We start from the raw sequence: 19,035 nt of genomic DNA on the forward strand, positions 1-19,035 counted from the left end.
TGGAGTTAAGAAACATCTTCTCACAGGAAGAACCGGCCCCAAAGAAGGAGAGGCCTGGGGAGGTGATGAGCACCTCTTATCCTTGGAGCTGCCAGCCCCACTCGATGAATAAAGACCTAAGGTGTCTTCAACTCAGAAGCCCAGAAAGGGCAAAGCTTGCTTGCATCCACACAGAAATGTGGATGGCTCCGGAAGGGGCATCCTGAGCAGTGACTCCCCAGGCCAGGTCCCTGCCAAGGAGGCCAAGACCACACCGCGGTCCCCAGCTGCCCTTCCCACTCCACTGCAGACCTCACCATCATTGAGTTCCTCAGCTGGGAGCCTTGAAGCAGTGAGTGCACGACTCAAGAGGTGGGAGAAGGACTGGGGGAGGCAAGGTGGCACCCACAGCAAGAACGAGGCAGGCAGCCAGGAAGCCACGCAGGCTCCAAATGAGTAACTGCCGACTCTTTCCTGCCTTGCCTGTCATCACGGGGGAAGGCAAGTGACTCTGCCTCTCTCTCTTTCCCCCCACCTTCTGCACCCCTCTGTTTCCTGCATCCAGAAGGGAGGTGGGGCTTGGGCCAGAGACTGGAGACTGGTTCCAGGGATCCAGGAGGAGAGACTTCAGAACAGAAGACCCTTGGAGGAATCCATTCAAGAGGACATGGGGGAGCAGAGAGCAAGAGGTGGCTGTGGCCCCCTCCCCAAACCTGGACTGATGAGGTAAAGGCCAACTCCAGAGGGACTCAGGCTTTGGGGGGGATGGAGAATGGAGATCCAAGTCACTGTTTCCCACCCCCTCAAATAGTCTGTCTCTGTGCCCCCCCCAACACACACACACCTCCTGTTTCTGATATCCCACTCCCACCCCAGAAGCTTTCCCAGATCATCTGACAGGTGAAAGGATGGTTTTCTCATCAGATTCCAAGGACTCCCCAGGAGTAGGCCCCCAGGGGATCCCCACAATGCCTCCGGACATAGAACTGGACATGCGGTAACAATTCGTCAAAACAAGGTCAAGGGCTTCCCCGGTGGCGCAGTGGTTGAGAGTCTGCCTGTCGATGCAGGGGATGCGGGTTCGTGCCCCGGTCTGGGAGGATCCCACATGCCGTGGAGCGGCTGGGCCTGCGGCTGGGCCCGTGAGCCATGGCTGCCGAGCCTGCGCGTCCGGAGCCTGTGCTCCGCGATGGGAGAGGCCACAGCAGTGAGAGGCCCGCGTACCGCAAAAAAAAAAAAAAGGTAAAAAAAAAACCGAAGTCAAACATACTCTTGGTTGAATTGTTCAGGTATTGGTTTGTTTTTGCTATTTTCTTTTTCCTGCTTCTTTCACTTCTGAAGTTGTTTTGTGCCTTTTGATAGGTAAGGAAGGGTGGGTCTCCCAGGAGAACAATTCTGAAAGAACAAAGAAGTAATTTTCATTGCAAAGAATCTGCATGGAAACTATTATTCCTCAGTCACCCTGGATGCAAGGGCATCCAGGGGCCCTGCCACTCACTCTCGCTGCTTCCAGCCTGCCCACGTGTAGTCCTCAAGCTAAGGAGGGGGTGTCGTGTGGACACCCTCCAGAATAAGGGGAGAGGCAGCCACCCCCAGCTGACAGCCTTAAGATTCCCACCCCTCCTCCATCTGCCCCCTTCTGGGCCTGGCCAAGGGTCACTTGGCAAAGTGGGGTCTGGCTCTCTCCTATTCCCCAATCCTCACCTCCCTCAAATGCACCCTCAAGTAACCAAGATACTTGTCCTCAGAGAGAGCAGAACTTTAACAGGCCAAAGGACATGCTTTAATGGTGGGATTTCATCAGCATTCCGCAGCTGATCAGATGGGTGTGTGTGTGTGTGTGTGTGTGTGTGTGTGTAGAGTGGGCAAAGGTTTATGAGATCCAAAGCTCATGGATTTGCCATTCATATCTAGGATCCCTGGGTCACTGTGCCAAGCAAAGGTGACTTTCCAGTATGAGGACAAAATTCCACTGCTCTGCTAGAGCACTGAGGCCTGAGAGGGAGTAGTGGCAGGGTCGCAGGGGGAGGCAAGGACCTCTGACTCCTGAGCCTAACCTGGCCTCCAGAAGTGAGAATGGATGAGGAGATGGCTTGTGATTCTTCAAACACTTCCTCCCCTGAGAAAGCGAGTTCAAACCCCAGAATGGCCAGGGCAAGGGCATCTCCACAGTTCTCCTGTCTGGGGAAGGGCTTATGTCCAGGCTTACTGATGATATCTGGAAGGAGGTAGAAATTTGGAGGGAGTACAATAGCTCCCCAGGTCCTCCTCAGGCAACAGGTGCCACTGTCTTATATGTCTCTGTGCCCCAGTGCAAAGCGCAGAGCCTGGCACACAGCAAACTCTTAATGATTGTGCAAGGGAGGGAAGGAGGGAGGGAGGGAGAATAGGAAGCAAATGCTAGCACCCCAAATAAGCCGAAATCGTGGAGCGGCTTGGCGCTCATCCCTTCCTGGCTTTCCCTTGTCTCTCCATAACTCCATCCTACCCTTAGAAGGTCGGCGGCCCGAGTACCCCGCGCTGCAGGGAGGGAAAGCAGGGTGCGCCCGCAGGGAACTCTGACGCACTTGCTGATCAGCCGGAGCCTGGAGTAAGACCTCCTTCAAGCAGCCGCACATTCCGCAGGCGCCCAGGGACGCGCAGCCCTCTCCGCCTCTCCACTGAACATCGCCTGCCCTCATCCCCCTATCACAGTCACCCATCAGCCACCCTACCCCACTGCCACTACCGCCACCTCCAGCCTCGACTGCACCAGTCTCGAACCCTTGGAAAGAGGGCAACGCAGCCACCTGCATTTGGTCCACAAGAAGGCGCCCTTCCAGGGCGCGGAGCCAGTGAACCTGCCCCTTATTCTAAGGAAGAATAAACCGAGCTCTGAGGATGCACGGTGGAGGAGGGCTGGCCCGATGTCCCCCGCCGAACCTTGGAAGTGAGGCATCAGAGGCCGGCTCCGGGCCTTTCTCTGTATCTCAGTTTTCCAGTACGTAAAATAGGGAAGGCTGGAGGAGGAGGGCTCTGGTTGTTTTAGGTCGGATGAGCTTAGACCGGGCCCGCGCGCTGGCAACAGACCTTCCCTTCCCGCGTGGGGGCGCTGGAACTTCAGTTCTGCCTCCTTCCAGAGGTGCCCCGGCCCAGAAGCGCAAGGGAGCGGACTCGTCATCCTTCCTGAAGCACGATCCCCCGCCCCCGCCTGGTCGTGAATGGTCCGGAAGCCCAGCCGGTGCCGAGCGCGCCCTGCCGGGTCGTCGGGGCTCAGGAGAGGCACCAAGGAACCCAGCGTCGGGACTCACTCGCGCCCTAGCTCCCCTTAGCCTGGCCTCTCTGGCGCGAGGGATGAGCTGGGGTGACTGAAAATGGATCAAACAGTGAGCCCCACCTATCTGGGGCACTTGCAGCCCAGGACCCTAGGCAGGTCGCGCCCTCAGCCTAGAGGATCAGAAGTGATTTGTGCTGTCTCCTAATCCGGCCCGCCTGCACCAGCCCTCCGAGGCGCAGAAGTGGAAAATGGGGAGGCTGGCGGGCGGACCTCCTAGAGGAGGTGGCTCTGAAGTTGGACGAGCAGAGCGCCCTGGGGTGGGGCTAAGGGGGCGTGTGGGAGTGGGAGATCGTAACCTGGCGCTTGGAAACGTCGTGAGCCAAGCAGGAAAGAATGGGACGTGTTGGGTCTCCCGGGGATGCGGTCCGAAGGGACGAAGGCCTGCCCACACCTCGCCTCTGAGGACTGACGTGTGAGACTGGCGGAGGGAGCGCTGGTACACCCGACTCGCCGGGGCTTCCCCCAGCCCCGCCCCACACCTGCGCGGCCGCCCCGCCTCTGCCGAGCCATTGGCTGCACCCGCCGCCCGTCAGACGAGCCCCCGGGGCCCGCCCCCGCTCCGAGCGGGGCCTCTTAACGCAGGGGCACCGCAGCAGCGCCACCCTGTCAGTCTCCCCAACGTCCGCTGCGCGGTACGCCGCCCATCCGCCCGCCCTTTACCGGCGCCGGGCCGCCCGCCGCGGACCCGGGGCGGACCATGCGCCCTCCTAGACCTCCGCCCGCCCGCTGGCTCTGCGTGCTGGTCGGCGCCCTAGCCTGCGCCCTCGGGCCAGCGGTGAGTGTCCGCCGAGCCGCCCAGAGTCCCGGCAGCTGGGGGTGGAGCGAGGGTGACGGGAGCCCAGCCGTGTGCTCAAGTCTGTGTGGAGGGGATAAGGGGCGCGGAGCACCGTGTCTCGCCTCCCCTGCGCCTCAGACCGGATCTAGACCCGAGGACGGGGTGGGGTCTCCGTCGAGCCTAGTCCCTTCCAGCGCTGTTTGGAGCCCGCTCAGCGCCGGGATCTGGGACACCGGTGGAGGGGAGACGGTTAAGGGTGGACTCCAAACTTGCCTTCCGTGTAGTACCTGTGGGTTGGGGAAGTCAGTGGATGCAGGGTCGGGGACTGTGGTCCACCGAAATGGAAGGTCTGCTAGACAGGAGGTTGGAGGCAGGCTGTGAGGGTCGTCGTTGTGTGCTGTGCCCCACCGGAGGTGTCTGTGGGGCATTAAGCTACTTGTAGAAGTGACATTCAGCAGCAGACCAAACACCGAGGACCCCGGGACCTGGGAAGGGGCTTTTGGGATCAGGTGGCTGGCAGGCAGACCCTTCTGTGCCCTCCCACTGAGCAGAGCTGAAAGGTATGGAGCTCAAGGTGGAAGGTGGTGGACAGTAAGGATTTGGAGTGGTGTTTCTCAGGGAGGGCTAGACATGTGCATGGGGAAAGCTAACCAGGAAACAAACAACCAACAAACAGTGGCCACCCTCTTCCTCCCACTTCTGCTTCATCTCCATATGGGTGTGTGTGTGCCCCTGGTGCATGTGTGCCCATGTGTGTGCCTGGGGGTGTGGCTTACCTGGGCTGCAGGGCAGATTCTGGTTGAGGCAGGAGATGCATGAGTCATCTCTCTGTAAGATCAGGGAAGACCTGAAGACTACCCAAGCCCATTTTACAGATGGGCAAAGTGAGGCCCAAAGATAACAGAGCCACACCTGTCCCCCACCCATCAGACCTGGGCTGAGGTTGATTTCTTTCTACCCTTTCCCCAGGACCTGAGGAATCTGCAGTTGCTGCTTGGGCAGGGCCTAAAACCTGTGGGTTCCAGGTCTGGCACCAGCTCCAAGTTGGCTGGTGGGTGGATGGAGTATATTGGTCATCTAGTTTCCTCTATCCCATGATTACCTCCCTTACCATCACCTCCACCAGGGCAGGAATCTCTGTTCCATCTAGCTAATGTCTTGCACACTCCGGGATGGGGTGCTCATTGTTTGTCCTGGGAGCAGGCCTTAAGACAATTGGCATAATTCCTCTCCTCCCACTAATGGCCGTGGTGAGACCCACCTCCTGAGCACTCAAAGCCTCACCAAGTTCTGGCCCTGAGGCCGTAGCTCTGGCACCACTTACAGCCTCTCAGTATCACAAAGCCTCCAGGCCTCAACAGCAACCCTCGGGCTCTTCCACCCTTGGGCTCCAACCACTCAAATTCTCCCTGGAGGGGCTTCCCTGGTGGCACAGTGGTTGAGAGTCCGCCTGCCGATGCAGGGGACAGTGCCCCGGTCCGGGAAGATCCCACATGCCGCGGAGCAGCTGGACCCGTGAGCCATGGCCGCTGAGCCAGCGCGTCCGGAGCCTGTGCTCCGCAACAGGAGAGGCCATGGCAGTGAGAGGCCCACGTACCACAAAAAAAAAAAAAAAAAATTCTCCCTGGATGAGCCAGGGATCTTGAGACCGCCACTGGCACCCCATTCTCCCATCCCTGGAGGCTTCTCAGCTTAGGGGCAGAGTGATTTCAGTGGGGCCCCTTCTCGTGCAACATCTGCCCCCCACCTCCTGAGAAAGTCCAAAGCCTGGCTCTTCCCATGCCTACCCTCCCCTGTTCTTTCCACATTTTGTTTGGTTAGTTCCCAACTTGAGCTGCTCCTCCAGAAAGCCTTCCCTGATTGCTCCAGCCCACTCAGCCCTTCCCCCTCTGACCCCACCCTTCAACCCTACTCACCTCCCAGCCTGGGCTCTTTTGACCATCCCATGGGATCAAGGGCTAAGGTCTCTCACCCTCCCATGTCCCCTACAGCCCAGTGCAGGGCTGGGCCCACAGAGGGAGAAGGGACTCACCCAGGACTGGATGAGAGCAGAAGGGACTCACCCAGGAGTGGATGAGGGCAGGCTGGAATGAGGGGCTCCCATTTCCCTCTCTATTTCTCCCTCCTCCCCACTAGCCAGCACTTGCTCCCATAAGGAATGGACACCAGGCAATCCTACTCCAGCCAGACTTGGCGGGGGGTGGGGGGGGGGTAGCGGGGGGGGGGGGAGTACGTTACCAGAGTCATAAAATGGTAGCTGCAAAGTTCAGTTTGAAAGCCCAAGGCCTTATCACTCCTGTTTATGGAGCCCTGACCTCAGTCTGTGAAGAGGAAATCTCTGAACAGGGAAGCAAAAAAAGGAAAGAAAACCTCCAGTGTCTCAGAAGAGGAAGTCCGCCCCAAGACCACCCTCCAGGCCTTCCACTACCCCCACCCCCTGGACAGCAGGCACAGGGGCTCCTCACTGGTAGCAGAACTGCTCAGGCCAGTGCCCAGCCCAGAGCAGGGGCGGGAGGTGTCATAGAGAAGGAGCAGACCCACGCCCTGCCCTGGGAAGATTCTCCAGTTGGTAGGGGAGAGCTGAGCCAGTGACCCAGGAGAACCAGCCCAGGTGGGTGTGGGGTGCAGCTGCCCAGAAATGGGGCAAGGGTTGCTGAGAGGAGCAGTCAGGGAAGGCTCCCTGGAGGAGGAAGAGCAGTCCCTGAAGAGTTCAGCCAAATGCTCCAACCTTCCACCTGAGACCATAAAACAACCTCTGTTGGCAGGACCAATGAGCCTGACCCCAGAAAGTGGAGGAAGCCCTCAGTTCCCCCCAGAGACTAGGGTGGCCCTGGGCTTGGGGGACACTTGGTTCCTCTGATTCTTCTCTGAAGCGGGTTGCTGGCCATCTGCTCCTGAAGGCTTCACCTTGCCGTAGGCATGCAGCCCCAGCCCTCTGCTTCCAGCTGCTCCAGAAGCTGTCCATGGCTACCCAGCCCTCCCGGCCCCCAGCAAGCCACCCTATGGGCTTTAGGAAACACAGCTACAGAGGGGTCAGGTCTCCTCCTTAAGTCAAGGGACAACGTCAGTTAGACCTGCCCAGGGCTCCCCAGGGACTGCACTGGAAGAGCGAGCTCCCTTCAGAGGTTTCCACCCTCCCATGCTCCCCTGAGTCTCCATCTTTCCTGACGTTTCTAGAGCTTCCATGATAAGGACCCTGAGCTGGGTCCTCCCTTTACTCCATGGCAATGGCCAGTTGACCTGGAGAGCATGTTTCCTTTCTGTGGAAGGGCCTCTGTTTCCCCATCACAAAAGGGAGAGTGAGAACCCTTGGCCCAAGATTCAAGAGAAATGGGAAGAGAGGCCAGCTCCACCCTGGCTGGGGCAGAGTCTTCCCACCCACCCACCCCCAGCATCACGACTGACTGTGAAATGGGCTTGGCCGTCCAGTCAGGACTTCAGTGAGACTTGAAGGAGGTGAAAGTGCTGTGTGAACTATGTGACAGGTCTTTCTTTCCTCTTGATCCCCAGCTTGGGAGCCCTAGGGACCCTTCTTCAGCCCTCTCTTGCCCCCCTTGCCCAGGGGCTTCCAGGGCAGGCGGGAGTACTGGGGACAGGGAGTAGTGCTTCCTCATGGGCGGCCAGACAGTTTGGGGGGTGAGGCTCCAGGCCCAGGCAGGCAACGGATGATGGGCCTCCCTGCACGCAGGCAGCCTCATGGCAACCCAGCCTGGGTGGAGCCTGCCACTCGCAGGGGCCCTTCGCTGTGACACCCCTGGACGTGGATGCAGGAATGGGGCCAGGGGACTAGACAGAGCCCTGTCCCTTTCTCCCTGCTCTTTGTCATCATCCTCCCAGACTCAGCCCTCCCCTCACTGACTTTCCGAACACAAAGCTGTTCTCACTGCACCCAGGAAAATGTACAATACATGCAAACTCTCCCACATACCTTCGATGTATTTCAGAAGAAAAAGAAATACAATTTAATCTTTCCATCACATTATGGGTTTTTTTTTAGCTTTTATTGTGAACATTTTCAAACATATTTTTTTTAAGTGGAGTGAATAGTATAATGAACGTGGAAATACCCATTTCTTGGAGTGATGTCAGCAAAATGGCAGGCAGTATAGGAATGTCCTGTGTTTGTCCACTCCCAATGTCTAGATTTGAAAATTATTAACCTTTAACCATTAATATTTGCATCATTTGCTTTTTTTGGCCAAACTATTTTGAAATACATTATAGACATCATAGAACAAATTATTTTAAGATGCATCTCTAAAATCAAAGGATATTTTCCTATGTAACTATGATACCATTATCGCACCTAACAAAATTAACAGGGATTCCTTAATAGTCGATATTCAGATATCCCCCAGCAGCATTTAATCCAGCATCACAAGATGAGTGGTGATATTATCAAGGTGGGAGGGTTGCACCTACTACAAGGACCTTTCCTGCCTGTGCCATGATGGGACTGTACAGCGAGCTGGCAGGTGGGTGAGGGGATGAGCAGGAGGCCTGGAGCAGGGTGGGTGGGCAGGAAGCTGGGCTTCACTGGACAGGGCCCAATCTTATACGCACCTCCTCTCATGTGGTTCATGATGTGAAGGTCCATATCTCCCAGGAAGTGCCTCCCACCACCTTAAAAACAAGTTTTTCCTGCCCAGGGGGTCATCAGAGGAGGAGAAGAGGTCACCAGCCGACATATCGAGGAGTCATGGCTCCCTGTCAGTGCCCTGCTCTCTGCCGGTGACCCGACATCAACATCACCCACAGACACCGTGTTTGAAACTGAGTGTCTTTCCCCAGTGGTGCCCAGGATGACTTTCAAAGGACAGAGGATTTAAACCTGAGTCTCTGCCGCCCCGGCTTTGCTGGCCATTCTTGTGGCGATCCTCTGCAAAGAAAGCCTGTAAGGCTTCATGGCCCTCAGTAAACCTTGCAAGAAGGGCCTCTTGAGGGACCAGGTTTAACCCCAGGCTGAATGCCTTTGCTTGCATTCTCCTAATAATGAGAGCCCTTGCCCTGGTACCACCCTAAGCTGAGGAAAGTTCTTTCTTGCCCCAAACCCAAGCCTGCATCCCAAGCCCTATGTCTCCACTCTTTTTCTTACCCGCCATCCACAAACACCAATTCTCACTCCACCCTCCTACCCCGCCAGAGCTCAGCCTTCCCCAGGACTTGCAGAGACAGGAGGCTTTGGACTATTGGCAAAAGGATGTCAAAATACAGGGAGGGGGAGAGAAATCAGACTGCAGTAGTGGGTAGGGGAAAACCAGGCTTGAGACCTTTCCTCTGGAGGGCACTGCTGCCCCTTGTCAGTGGGCAGGACATTCAGACTGCCTGGGGTTCCGCAGGGCATTCAGGCTGGCGCTAGGCTGGGTCCGGGCATAGACAGCAAGGCAGCCGGACATGAGGGGCTGGGCTGAGCTGGGGCTTTGGCAACAACTGCTAACCCTTGGCAATCCCCTCATGTCCCTTACATGTGACCCAACACAACCCTGGATGTAGGTGGTGCTGTCATTGTCCTCATTTTACAGATGAGGTGAGGTGACTTGCCCAAGGCCGCCCAGCCCAGAAGTGGCAGACAGTACGCTTCCAGAACTTGTGGACTTAACTAGGCTCCGCTCTCTTATAAGAGGAGCTACTTCTTCCAAAGTGGCAATGGCATGTCACATGACGCCCTGGGACTTTAGAGGCAGTTTTTAATTAGTGAAATGTACAAATCTGAAGTGATGGCTCAAGGAATTATCTCACACGTGTGCACCTATGTAGCCACCCCCCAGATCAAGCTATTATACATTCCCATCAGCCCAACAGACTTCCTTGTGTCTCTTCCCACTAAGATGATAATTTCAGCTTCTTTTATTGCCCTCTGCAAAGCTAGGAGCATGTTTCTCCTGTTTTCCGTGACTGCTGGATCCCATGATTTACCTTACCTTCCTATGCCTGCCCCCATTCTTTCCTCCTTTTACTCCTTCTCTCCTCTCCCCTTCACCTCCTCCTCGGCTACAAGATCTCCATCTCCTTACCAATTCAAACACAAAAGCCAAAATGAAGGGGACAGCGGGGGAAGCTGGGTTGCAGTCCTGAGTGCCTTTGATCACACTGCTTTCTCTCTGGGTCCTCAGTTTCCCCTCATGACTCTTTATTGCCCCTTATTTCAGTGGGGGGCAGGGAGGAGCTTAAATAAATCGTGGGATACGGGATGGTAATGGGAGGATGGTAAATGTGACCCTCCCGAGCCCCCGCTCTCTACTCCCCATTCCCCAGCTTGTTCCAACCATCCCTAACAGGAAAAAAAAAAAAAAGAGCCCTCCTTTGACAAACCTCAGAAGCACAAATCATCCATGGTGGCCCACAGTGCTTGGTAATTTACAGGCAGGAAGTTCTTTCTCCTGTCTCACCTATTCCAGCCTGCTGCATTTTAGACCCCTCTCACAGACTAGCTGCTCCTCAGAGGGACTCATGCGCACCCACCGCCCTGCTTCTGTCTCCCATGGCTTCTCCAGCCGTAGTTCTCTGGCCCTGGGATGAAGCTGGAGGTTCTGATTCAAGACCGGTAGCTGTGGTCTCAAGCTTCCCTTGAGGGGGTTGCGTATGGCCCACAACACCTGAGCCGGCCTCACCCTGTCTCTCTGAGCCCCTAGCATCTAACAGCTACGACTCTCAGCACCTTCACACTTTCCCCCAGAACCGCAGCCTTTGCCCTATATCTCAGGCAGCCCCACGTCAGGAAGAGGAAGCAGGGCCTCTCCCAAGCCCCTCACGGTGGGAATAAAGAGGAAGAGGCCTACTGAGCAAGTGGGATTAACAAGACTTGGTTAATCCACGCCCCCAGCCAGATACTCAGGACTCTCCTACAAACCCCCAGTCAGTCACCTCCCCCATCCGGCCAACAAAATGGCAGGAGACACAGGATCAGGATTGAAGGAATGCTATGGACTTCTTCACTCTTGCCTGAGTCCCTTCTTTTGGGCTCAGGAACTGCTGTCACAGAGAAGGTATTGGGGGTCCAGTCTGGCCTGAAACTCTCATCTTAAACCAACTGCAAGGTGAGACTGACTTTGAGGCCTGCTTCCTCCTCTCCACATGAGGTGGCAGGAGGCAAGTTGGGAGACCTAGGCAGTGGTGGGATTAGGAAGGGTCTTGAATGCCAGTTTTGATGTCTGGGCTTTGACTCCTAGGACCATCAGAGATTTGATGCAGGAGAACGAGGATGGGGATACACATTTTACAAAGATCCCTCAGGTTGCAGGTGGTGGGGCTGAGAGCTACTACACTAGTCCAGGCAGAGGTGATGCGGCCTGGCCCCTGCCTACGTCTCCCAACTTGTCTCCTGATGCCTCCAGCGCCCCTTGCTGCAGCCACATCGGGCTTCTTGCAACCTTGAATATATTAGGCATTTTCATGCCTCCACGCTTCTGCACACACTGCTCCTACTTTCTGGAATGTTCTTACTCTACCTCTAATTGTCAAACTCTTACACAACATCAGAGGCCCACCACTACTTCTCATTCTCTGTGAACCCCACACACCAGCTATATCATCCCCTGGAACCCTTCCCTGGGATCATTAGACTTGGCTACAACTGGCTGGGAATTTTCTACTTTTGTGTGTCTGGAGTCCAGATGGATAATGAGGATGTTTAGAATAGGAAAGTATGTAGAAGAGGAAGTCCATAGTCTGCCTGAATTCCTCAGTGATAAGGGCTAGAGACAGCTGTCCTGGCCCTGTCCTCCAAAGGGCAATGGCTGACCAGATGGTCCAAGACAAGGCCATGGAGAGGGATTGATGCAGTCCAGACCAGTGGCCAGAGACTTAGGTCCCTCTGGAAATGTGCATTGCTGAGTGACCTCCAGTCCCTCTTTGGGTCTCTATTTCCTTTACCCTCCTTCTCCAGATGGGGCCCAGCACCCAATTGTGGTGAAAGCAGAACTCATCCTCTAGACCAGTGGTCCCCAACATTTTTGGCACCAGGGACCAGTTTCGTGGAAGACAATTTTTCCACGGACAGGGTGAGGTGGGGGTGGGGGAGATGATTCAGGCAGTAATGTGAGTGATGGGGGGAATGGTTTGGGCGGTAATGTGAGCAACGGAAGCTTCACTCGCTTGCCGGCCGCTCACCTCCTGCTGTGTGGCCCGGTTCTTAATCCTGCAGCCCAGGGGGTTGGGGACCTGTGCTCTGGACCACCCTCACTTTATTCAGAGATACCCCCAGGCTCCCAGGTTATCCCAAGGGCTCCTGCCCTTCCTCTACACACTGCCTCTCAGGAGAGACACTGTGGCTGTGCTGCTGGGGGAGCAGAGTTGCCCAGAGAAGGTGACCCTACACCCCTTCACCCTCAGAAAATAGCAGGCAGAAGCCACCAGGAGCCCTATGATGCCCTCAGTGACTGGAAAATAACCATGTCCCAGCAAACAGCATGGCCATAGCCCAGGCTTAAGAGGGCTCAGCAAATGAAGGCATCCATTGTCCTGTCTTCAGAGCACAAGTCTGGACTCTTGGTTACAAGGACAGAAAACTCAACTGGCTTAAGCCATACAGAAAGTTATTCAGTCATGTTCCTGGAAGCAGGGCTGATTTCAGGCATGGCTGCGTTCAGGGGCTTAGACAATGTCAAGAGGATCCAGTTTTTCTCTACCTCTTTATCCTTCCTTTAACTGTGTGGCTTCATCATTGTGCTATACTTGGCAATAAGGTGGTGGCGGTAGTTCTAGCCCCTGCGCCCTGCGTCCTTTGAGGTTCCCAGTCCAGTGGGAGAGAACAAATCCACTTGCCTAATTGCTTAATCCAAGGTCCCAGCAATGAGCTTCCTGGCTCTGAGGAGCCTGAATTAGGCCATGTGCCAGGGACTATGGCCAGGAACACTTTGACTGGCTTAAATCTGGTCGTATATTGATCCCCTGGAAGAGGGTTCATCAGAACCCCATAGACCAAGAGTGAGAAAGGACGTGGTTTTCCAGGTAGAGGTGAGGACATGGCGTCAGAGGAAGGTGAAGGATGGTAGAAGGCAGCAACAGAGATGTCTACTACTACCCATTCTGCTTTCATGTTGTGGGGTGATGGCAGCTGAAAATGGGCAGGAGAAGCAGGCCAGGCCAGGGGAGAACCAGAAGGCGGAACAAACCCTGTTGCTGAAGGACAACACGCTGGGAAGTTACCTTGGGGAGAAACATGCTCCAAGCAAGCAAGAGAGACCAATGGTGGGATGCAAACTGGGGAGGCCAATCCCTGGGTTCCTCTCCCAGAGGCCACCTCTGGGATCCCTCTGGCCACCCGTCTTCCCATGCCCCAGCAGGATGAGCCAGACACAAATCCCTTAAGACAAAGCACCATGAGTATTTCCGGCCCTTCTGGGCAGGAGGGGAAGCATGTGACCCCAGCACCCAGACCTCACTGGCCATGAGCCTGGAAGCCACATAGTGAACGTGGGTTCCATCTTGGACCATTAACGCTACCAGCCAATTAGGGTAAAGATATTAGCTGGAAAGTCATTTAAAACTTGGCATATGGAAAGTAACACAGATCTATTGTGGAGCAGGATACGCTTGTTCATATAACTGTTTAAAAGAAAAGATACGAGGGGGCTTCCCTGGTGGCGCAGTGGTTGAGAGTCCTCCTGCCGATGCAGGGGACGCGGGTTCATGCCCCAGTCCGGGAAGATCCCACATGCCGCAGAGCGGCTGGGCCCGTGAGCCATGGCCGCTGGGCCTTGCGCGTCCGGAGCCTGTGCTCCGCGACGGGAGGGACCACAACAGTGAGAGGCCCGCGTACCGCAAAAAAAAAAAAAAAAAAAAAAAAAGAAAAGATATGAGATTTAAGAGTATGGTCCCTCTTTGGGGTCACATGCTTACAATGGGATTGACTTGTTTAGAACAATGCCAGACGGGGACCCCTTAAAAGAAGGAAATAATGGAGACCCCAACATACCTAGGCTCTCCCCACAGCCCTACTGCAAGAAGCCTTTGGGTCAGCAAGGGAGGTGGTTGAGGCCCATTTAGCCCACCAGGAAACTGAGGTCCAGGGAGGTGAAGACCATGTCCCAGGGTGAGGGGGGACAAGTGGAAGAGATGCTGATAAACTCTGATTCTGGAGCAATCTTGCTGGCCTCTCCCCACAGCCTGTTGGGACTGTGACATTCTTCTCCCCGGGCAGAGATGAGGAAGCTGATGTGAGGTGGCAGCCACTTCCCTAAAGCCAAAGAGACAGACAGAAGCTGCCACCAGCCCAATGGTTCCTTCACGGAGGCCTTTACCCCCCTTCCTCACCCAGTGGCTCCCAAGACCTGCTTTTTCTGGCTGTTCCTGTGCAGCTATCACCCCTACTCACATGTCAGACCCAGTGCCGATGTCTCCCTGGCACACAGGTCAGATCTCACCCCTAATCCCTGGCCAGGGCACAGGGGAGGGGAGGGGAGAAGCTTGGGCTTTCCCATCCCTTTTCCTTACCTCCAGCCATCCTAAAGGGGCCTCTTGTACTTCCTGAGACCTCCCTCACCCTCATTAGATCTGACAGAGCTTGAATTATTCAGAAGCTAAGGAGGCGGGGTTGGGGTTATCTGGCCAAGGAGGCCCAGAATTCCCTTCCCAGCCTGGTGACCCAGGGGGACTGAGCACAGGCTCCTAGAATGAGGACAGAGGCTGGAAGATGCAGCCAGACTCCTGGATTCCTCCCAGGCCTGGCTCCAAGAACAGGAAGCCAGGGTCTAGCTCATAATGAGGTGACACCTCCTGGGCCCCACTCATCCATGGAGTCTGAAGCAGTGACTGAGGGCTCCCAACCCAAACTGGAAAGTCCAGTGGGCCAGCTCTGGGCTCTAAGGAGAGGCCCTCTAAACTCTGTCCATAGCCGTACCACCCACAAAGAGACAGTGTTGTTACAGCCATGGTACTGCTAGGACCACCAGGAAACCATGACAGGGCCCTCAAGGCAGACCCCGCTTTGGGGACAATGGACAAGAGTTTGGGGTCAGATCTAGGTCAGGGTCAGGCTTCCGTTTAAGGTCGAATTCACTCTGGGGTTGGGATTGGGGTTTAGTCTGGAACTTGGATCAGTCCGGTGACTGGGCCTTGCTTGGCGCTGTGCTCCTGGAGTCCGTGGATGACAAGTAGGCTGTGGATGAGGGTGACGGGTCCCCCTCCCTGTCTCTGTTCCCCAGGGCGGCTGGGAAGTCGGGCTGCAGCAGGAGGAGTGTGACTATATGCAGATGATCAAGGTACAGCACAACCAGTGCCTGAAGGAGGCCCAGCTGGAGAATGCAACAACAGGTGAGGCCCCCAGTGACAAGAAGGAGCCCCCAAGGAGGCCCCCTCCCTCACACCGTGAGCCCAGGTCCACTCTCAGGTCGAGGCCATCAGAGCAAATGGCAGCACCCTCTGGTCTTCACTCCCCAATCCTGTGCTCCCCGCCTTGGGCTCAGCAGCCCTGGGGTGAGAACGGAAGGAAGTAGATGGCTTCCTTCAAAAGTTGCAGCCTGAGCCAGACTCAGAAGGGTGGGCAGGATTGGGAGAAGCAGAGAGGCTGGGAAATTGGAAGGCGTCCAGGCCTACTGCCCGTGGCAGGTGGGGAGCGGCTATGGAGTTCAAGGCTCCCTGTGAGGGAGGGGGAGGGCCGGAGCAGTGGGGAGCCCAGACCAGCTCCGGGCCTCCCTCCCAGAGGTCACCTCCCCGAGGCCGAGCTTACAGCTACGTAGCAGCCTGGCTCAGGAGCAGGGAGCATCTTTCTTCCTGGCTCCCCAGTGCCCCCATCTCCCTGAGGCTGGCAGTTATGCACCCCGTCCTGGGCCCCTCCTCCTGGGCCCTGCCGCCCAGGCTCTCTGCCTCCCGTAGAGGTAGTGAGTGTGTGTATAGCATCACGGATGGCCTCTGCCTCTCCCAGCTCGCAAGGAGGGCCGGCCCTTTCTCTCCCAGGGCCCTGAGACTGCGGCCTGGGTAGAGGGGTGGCCGGACCTGCCTGCTGCCTATGCCCCACCCCCCCGCCAGGGCAGGGAGGCAGGACCAGGCTGCAGACAGGCCTCGGAAAGGCTCCACAGTGGGATCCGGGATCATGCACAGCCCAGAGAGGCCCAGACCCCAGACTGTGGGCCCCAAGGGCAGGCCACCCTCGTGATCCCAATGAGGTCATTGCTGGCACAGGGTGCATGGCAGGTGCCAACACCCTGTCACCAGGCAGCTGGCCCGAGATCCAGAGGAGGGCATGTATGGGTCTGAGGGCGGTGAGTCTGCCCATGACCTTGTGAGAGGCTCTGCATACGTTCACGCATATCCAGCTGTGTGCTCCTGGCCCCTGTCTGTCTAGGGCTATGGCTGTGCCTCTGGGGTGTGTAGCTCCGTGACTCACTCTGAATGCCTTTGTGTGTTGGAGGCATGTGTTTGTGTAAGCCTGGACCTGCCTGGATGTGTCTGCCTGGTGTGCTGTGTGTGTGTGTGTGTGTGTGTGTGTGTGTGTGAGTGTCTGTGGCACGCTCAGTCATGTCTGTACATGTGTGTCTATGAGTTGTGTGTGTCTCTCTGTGCCTGTGTTTGCTTGTGTCTGGTTTTTCCATGTCCAAGTAAGTGTACATGTATGTATATGTGCGTGTGTGTTTGTGAGTCTGTGTGCCTGGGGGTGCTTGTCAGTGTGTGTGTCTCTCTGTGCACACACGTCTATAAAACGACAAGCGGAGGCCCCCCACCCCTGCCTCGCCACCCCCCACTCCAGGCTGGGCTTTCTTTCCTGTTGAGGTGGCAGCACCCAATGGGCATGTTCAGCCAGCCTGGGCCGTGGGTCTCTGTGGGCCTGATGACGTGTGCGGTGGGACCTGAGTGGCCTCCCTGGGGCAGACACACAGGGAATACTCCCAGGCCCAGCTCACAACCACAGGCCCTCCAGGCGCCCAGCATTTTCTTGCCTGTCACCCCATCTCAGCTTCCCGACCCTGCTGTCTCCAGCAGGACGCCTCCCTGACCACGTGCCCCCTACCAGCCCCTCTTCCCTGGCTCCCCCGCTGCCTGCTGGCCTGCACCCCAGCACAGTTCACAACCCAGGCCTGGTGGTGCTGAGATTCCTTGAGGCCAAGCGTAGCCGCCCTGAGAGCAGAGCCCAGCCTCCCTCCCCTCTGTGCCTCTTCTGGTGAAGCTGAACTCAGGGCCAGAGACCCAGCTCTGAATCCACTCCTGATCTGGACCGCCGCTGGAGATCCAGAGAGCCTGAAGCCTGGCAAGTACCCAAACATAATAGCCGCCCTGCAAGACAGGGTGTGCCCAGCATTGTCAGGGCTATACACACTCCAGCCATGCAAGATTCCTGGAAATGGCACTGAGCCCTTCAGACCAGGCAGAGTGCAAGAGGTTTGCTGGAGATGGAGCGTGTGAACAGGCTGTCCCCCTCGCCAGCGACGTGACGTGGGGCTAGTTACATAATTGCTCTGTGCCTCAGTTGCTCATGTGTAAAATGGGAGGGGGTTAAATAAGTTATTTATGTAAAGAGGGTAGAACAGTGTCTCCCATATATAAAGGCTACATAAATGTTTGCTGATGATATTATGAACAGGGTCTTAAATCACTAGCAGGATTTGACTGGCCTGAAGAGCAGCTACATGGCCTCCAGAGATGCTGGCACAGGAATGGAGGAGAGACTGGGAGCCAGAGTGAGGCCACAGAAGACTCAGGATAGGATGAGTGGTAGCGGATGAGGTCCCCAAGGCAGGGAGGCTGTGCACTCTGACCAGGCCACGGAGATCCAGGCATTCTCAGCCTTCAGCTGCAGGTGCCACCTGGCTACCGCAGCCCCAGATGGCACCCCTCCCCCCTGTCGGCCCACTTTAGCATTCAGAGGCCCGAGGCTCTTCCCCAGGTGGGGATGTCCCTCCACCTCCTCTTCCCAGGCCCCCTTCTTGGGAACTCGTGAACCTTCGGACCTGGGCTGGGCTGGTTTTGGCCCAGCTGGAGTTGACTTTAGCTCAGGGGTTGGGTTTCCTGAGTAAATCTATGGGACTGGCAGGGTTGCAAAGAGACAATTAAACCTCCCTCCGGGGACGGCATCCAGAGGAGTCCTTGTTCCTCGGGGCCACCCAGACCCTGAACAGGCAAAACCGTGGCATTTGCATCTGCCTATTAAAGTGGACCCCTAGAGACCCCTAGGGGGTCTGTGCATCCGTCACCAGCCAGGCCTTCAAGGCTAATAGGTACACAGCGGAGAGCTCAGCCTGAGATGCAGGGCTTACTCCAAACTCACTCCCTAATCACCACCCCTGTCACAATTCACAGTGTGACTGGGTTGGAGGCATCTGTGTTGTATGTGAGTTTTATGAAGACTCTTCAAGAACTAGCTAAATCCCAATATACCCATCACCCTATCATACCCAACAGCTCCTTTTTACAAGAAATATTTTCTAATGCCTCCCTTACTATTATAAAATGAAATTTAGGACACACAGTTTTTTTTAATGATGTTCTAGTTATAACGTAAAACAAAAATAAAGACACATATAATAAAATACTATGTGTGCTGGAATACTATGTGTACATTCCAGCACGATCACACCAAAAGATAAGAAGACATAGTCTAAAGGTTGTACCTATAAATATAAATTCTGGGAATGTGAGAGCTTTAAACATAGATTGATATATATGCCGGTTACATCACCCACCCAGGTTCACGGCAGCATTGTCGTAGGTGATTTTCCAAAACATTGAACAGCTCTTAGTGAGAACAACTCTTAGAGCACAACGAAGCCCAGTCTTCTCTTCCTTTACTTGGCGGTTGCATTCCTGGAAAACTCGTATTGTCAAACCCGTAGGACAAGTACCTTGTGTTTATATGTAAAATGGAGTAAGAGTCTAGCCTCTGGTCATCACAAAAGGTTTTCATCTATGCAAACGCCCAGCAACTCATTTGAAAGTCCCAAACACTACACAATTCATCGCTGTGCGCGACCATGCAGGATACCTGCCTGGCATCCCTGTCGCCTGCCCATTGAATGCCGGGGAAGGCCCCCCT

At 55.7% G+C, this 19,035-nt stretch overlaps 1 protein-coding gene across 1 annotated transcript in view; it reads left to right on the forward strand.

Moving 5' to 3' along the window:
- Positions 1-3,886: 3,886 nt before the first annotated feature.
- The window catches only part of VIPR1 (vasoactive intestinal peptide receptor 1), a 33,011-nt gene continuing 17,862 nt past the window's right edge, over positions 3,887-19,035 (forward strand). The window contains exons 1-2 of the mRNA XM_032648812.1: positions 3,887-4,070; positions 15,215-15,323. Of these exons, the coding sequence (XP_032504703.1) occupies positions 3,993-4,070; positions 15,215-15,323 (187 nt within the window). The 5' untranslated portion in view covers positions 3,887-3,992. The remainder of the gene's footprint in view (positions 4,071-15,214; positions 15,324-19,035) is intronic.

This window comes from Phocoena sinus, chromosome 11 (genome assembly GCF_008692025.1).
Source record: "Phocoena sinus isolate mPhoSin1 chromosome 11, mPhoSin1.pri, whole genome shotgun sequence".
Lineage (NCBI taxonomy): Eukaryota > Metazoa > Chordata > Mammalia > Artiodactyla > Phocoenidae > Phocoena > Phocoena sinus.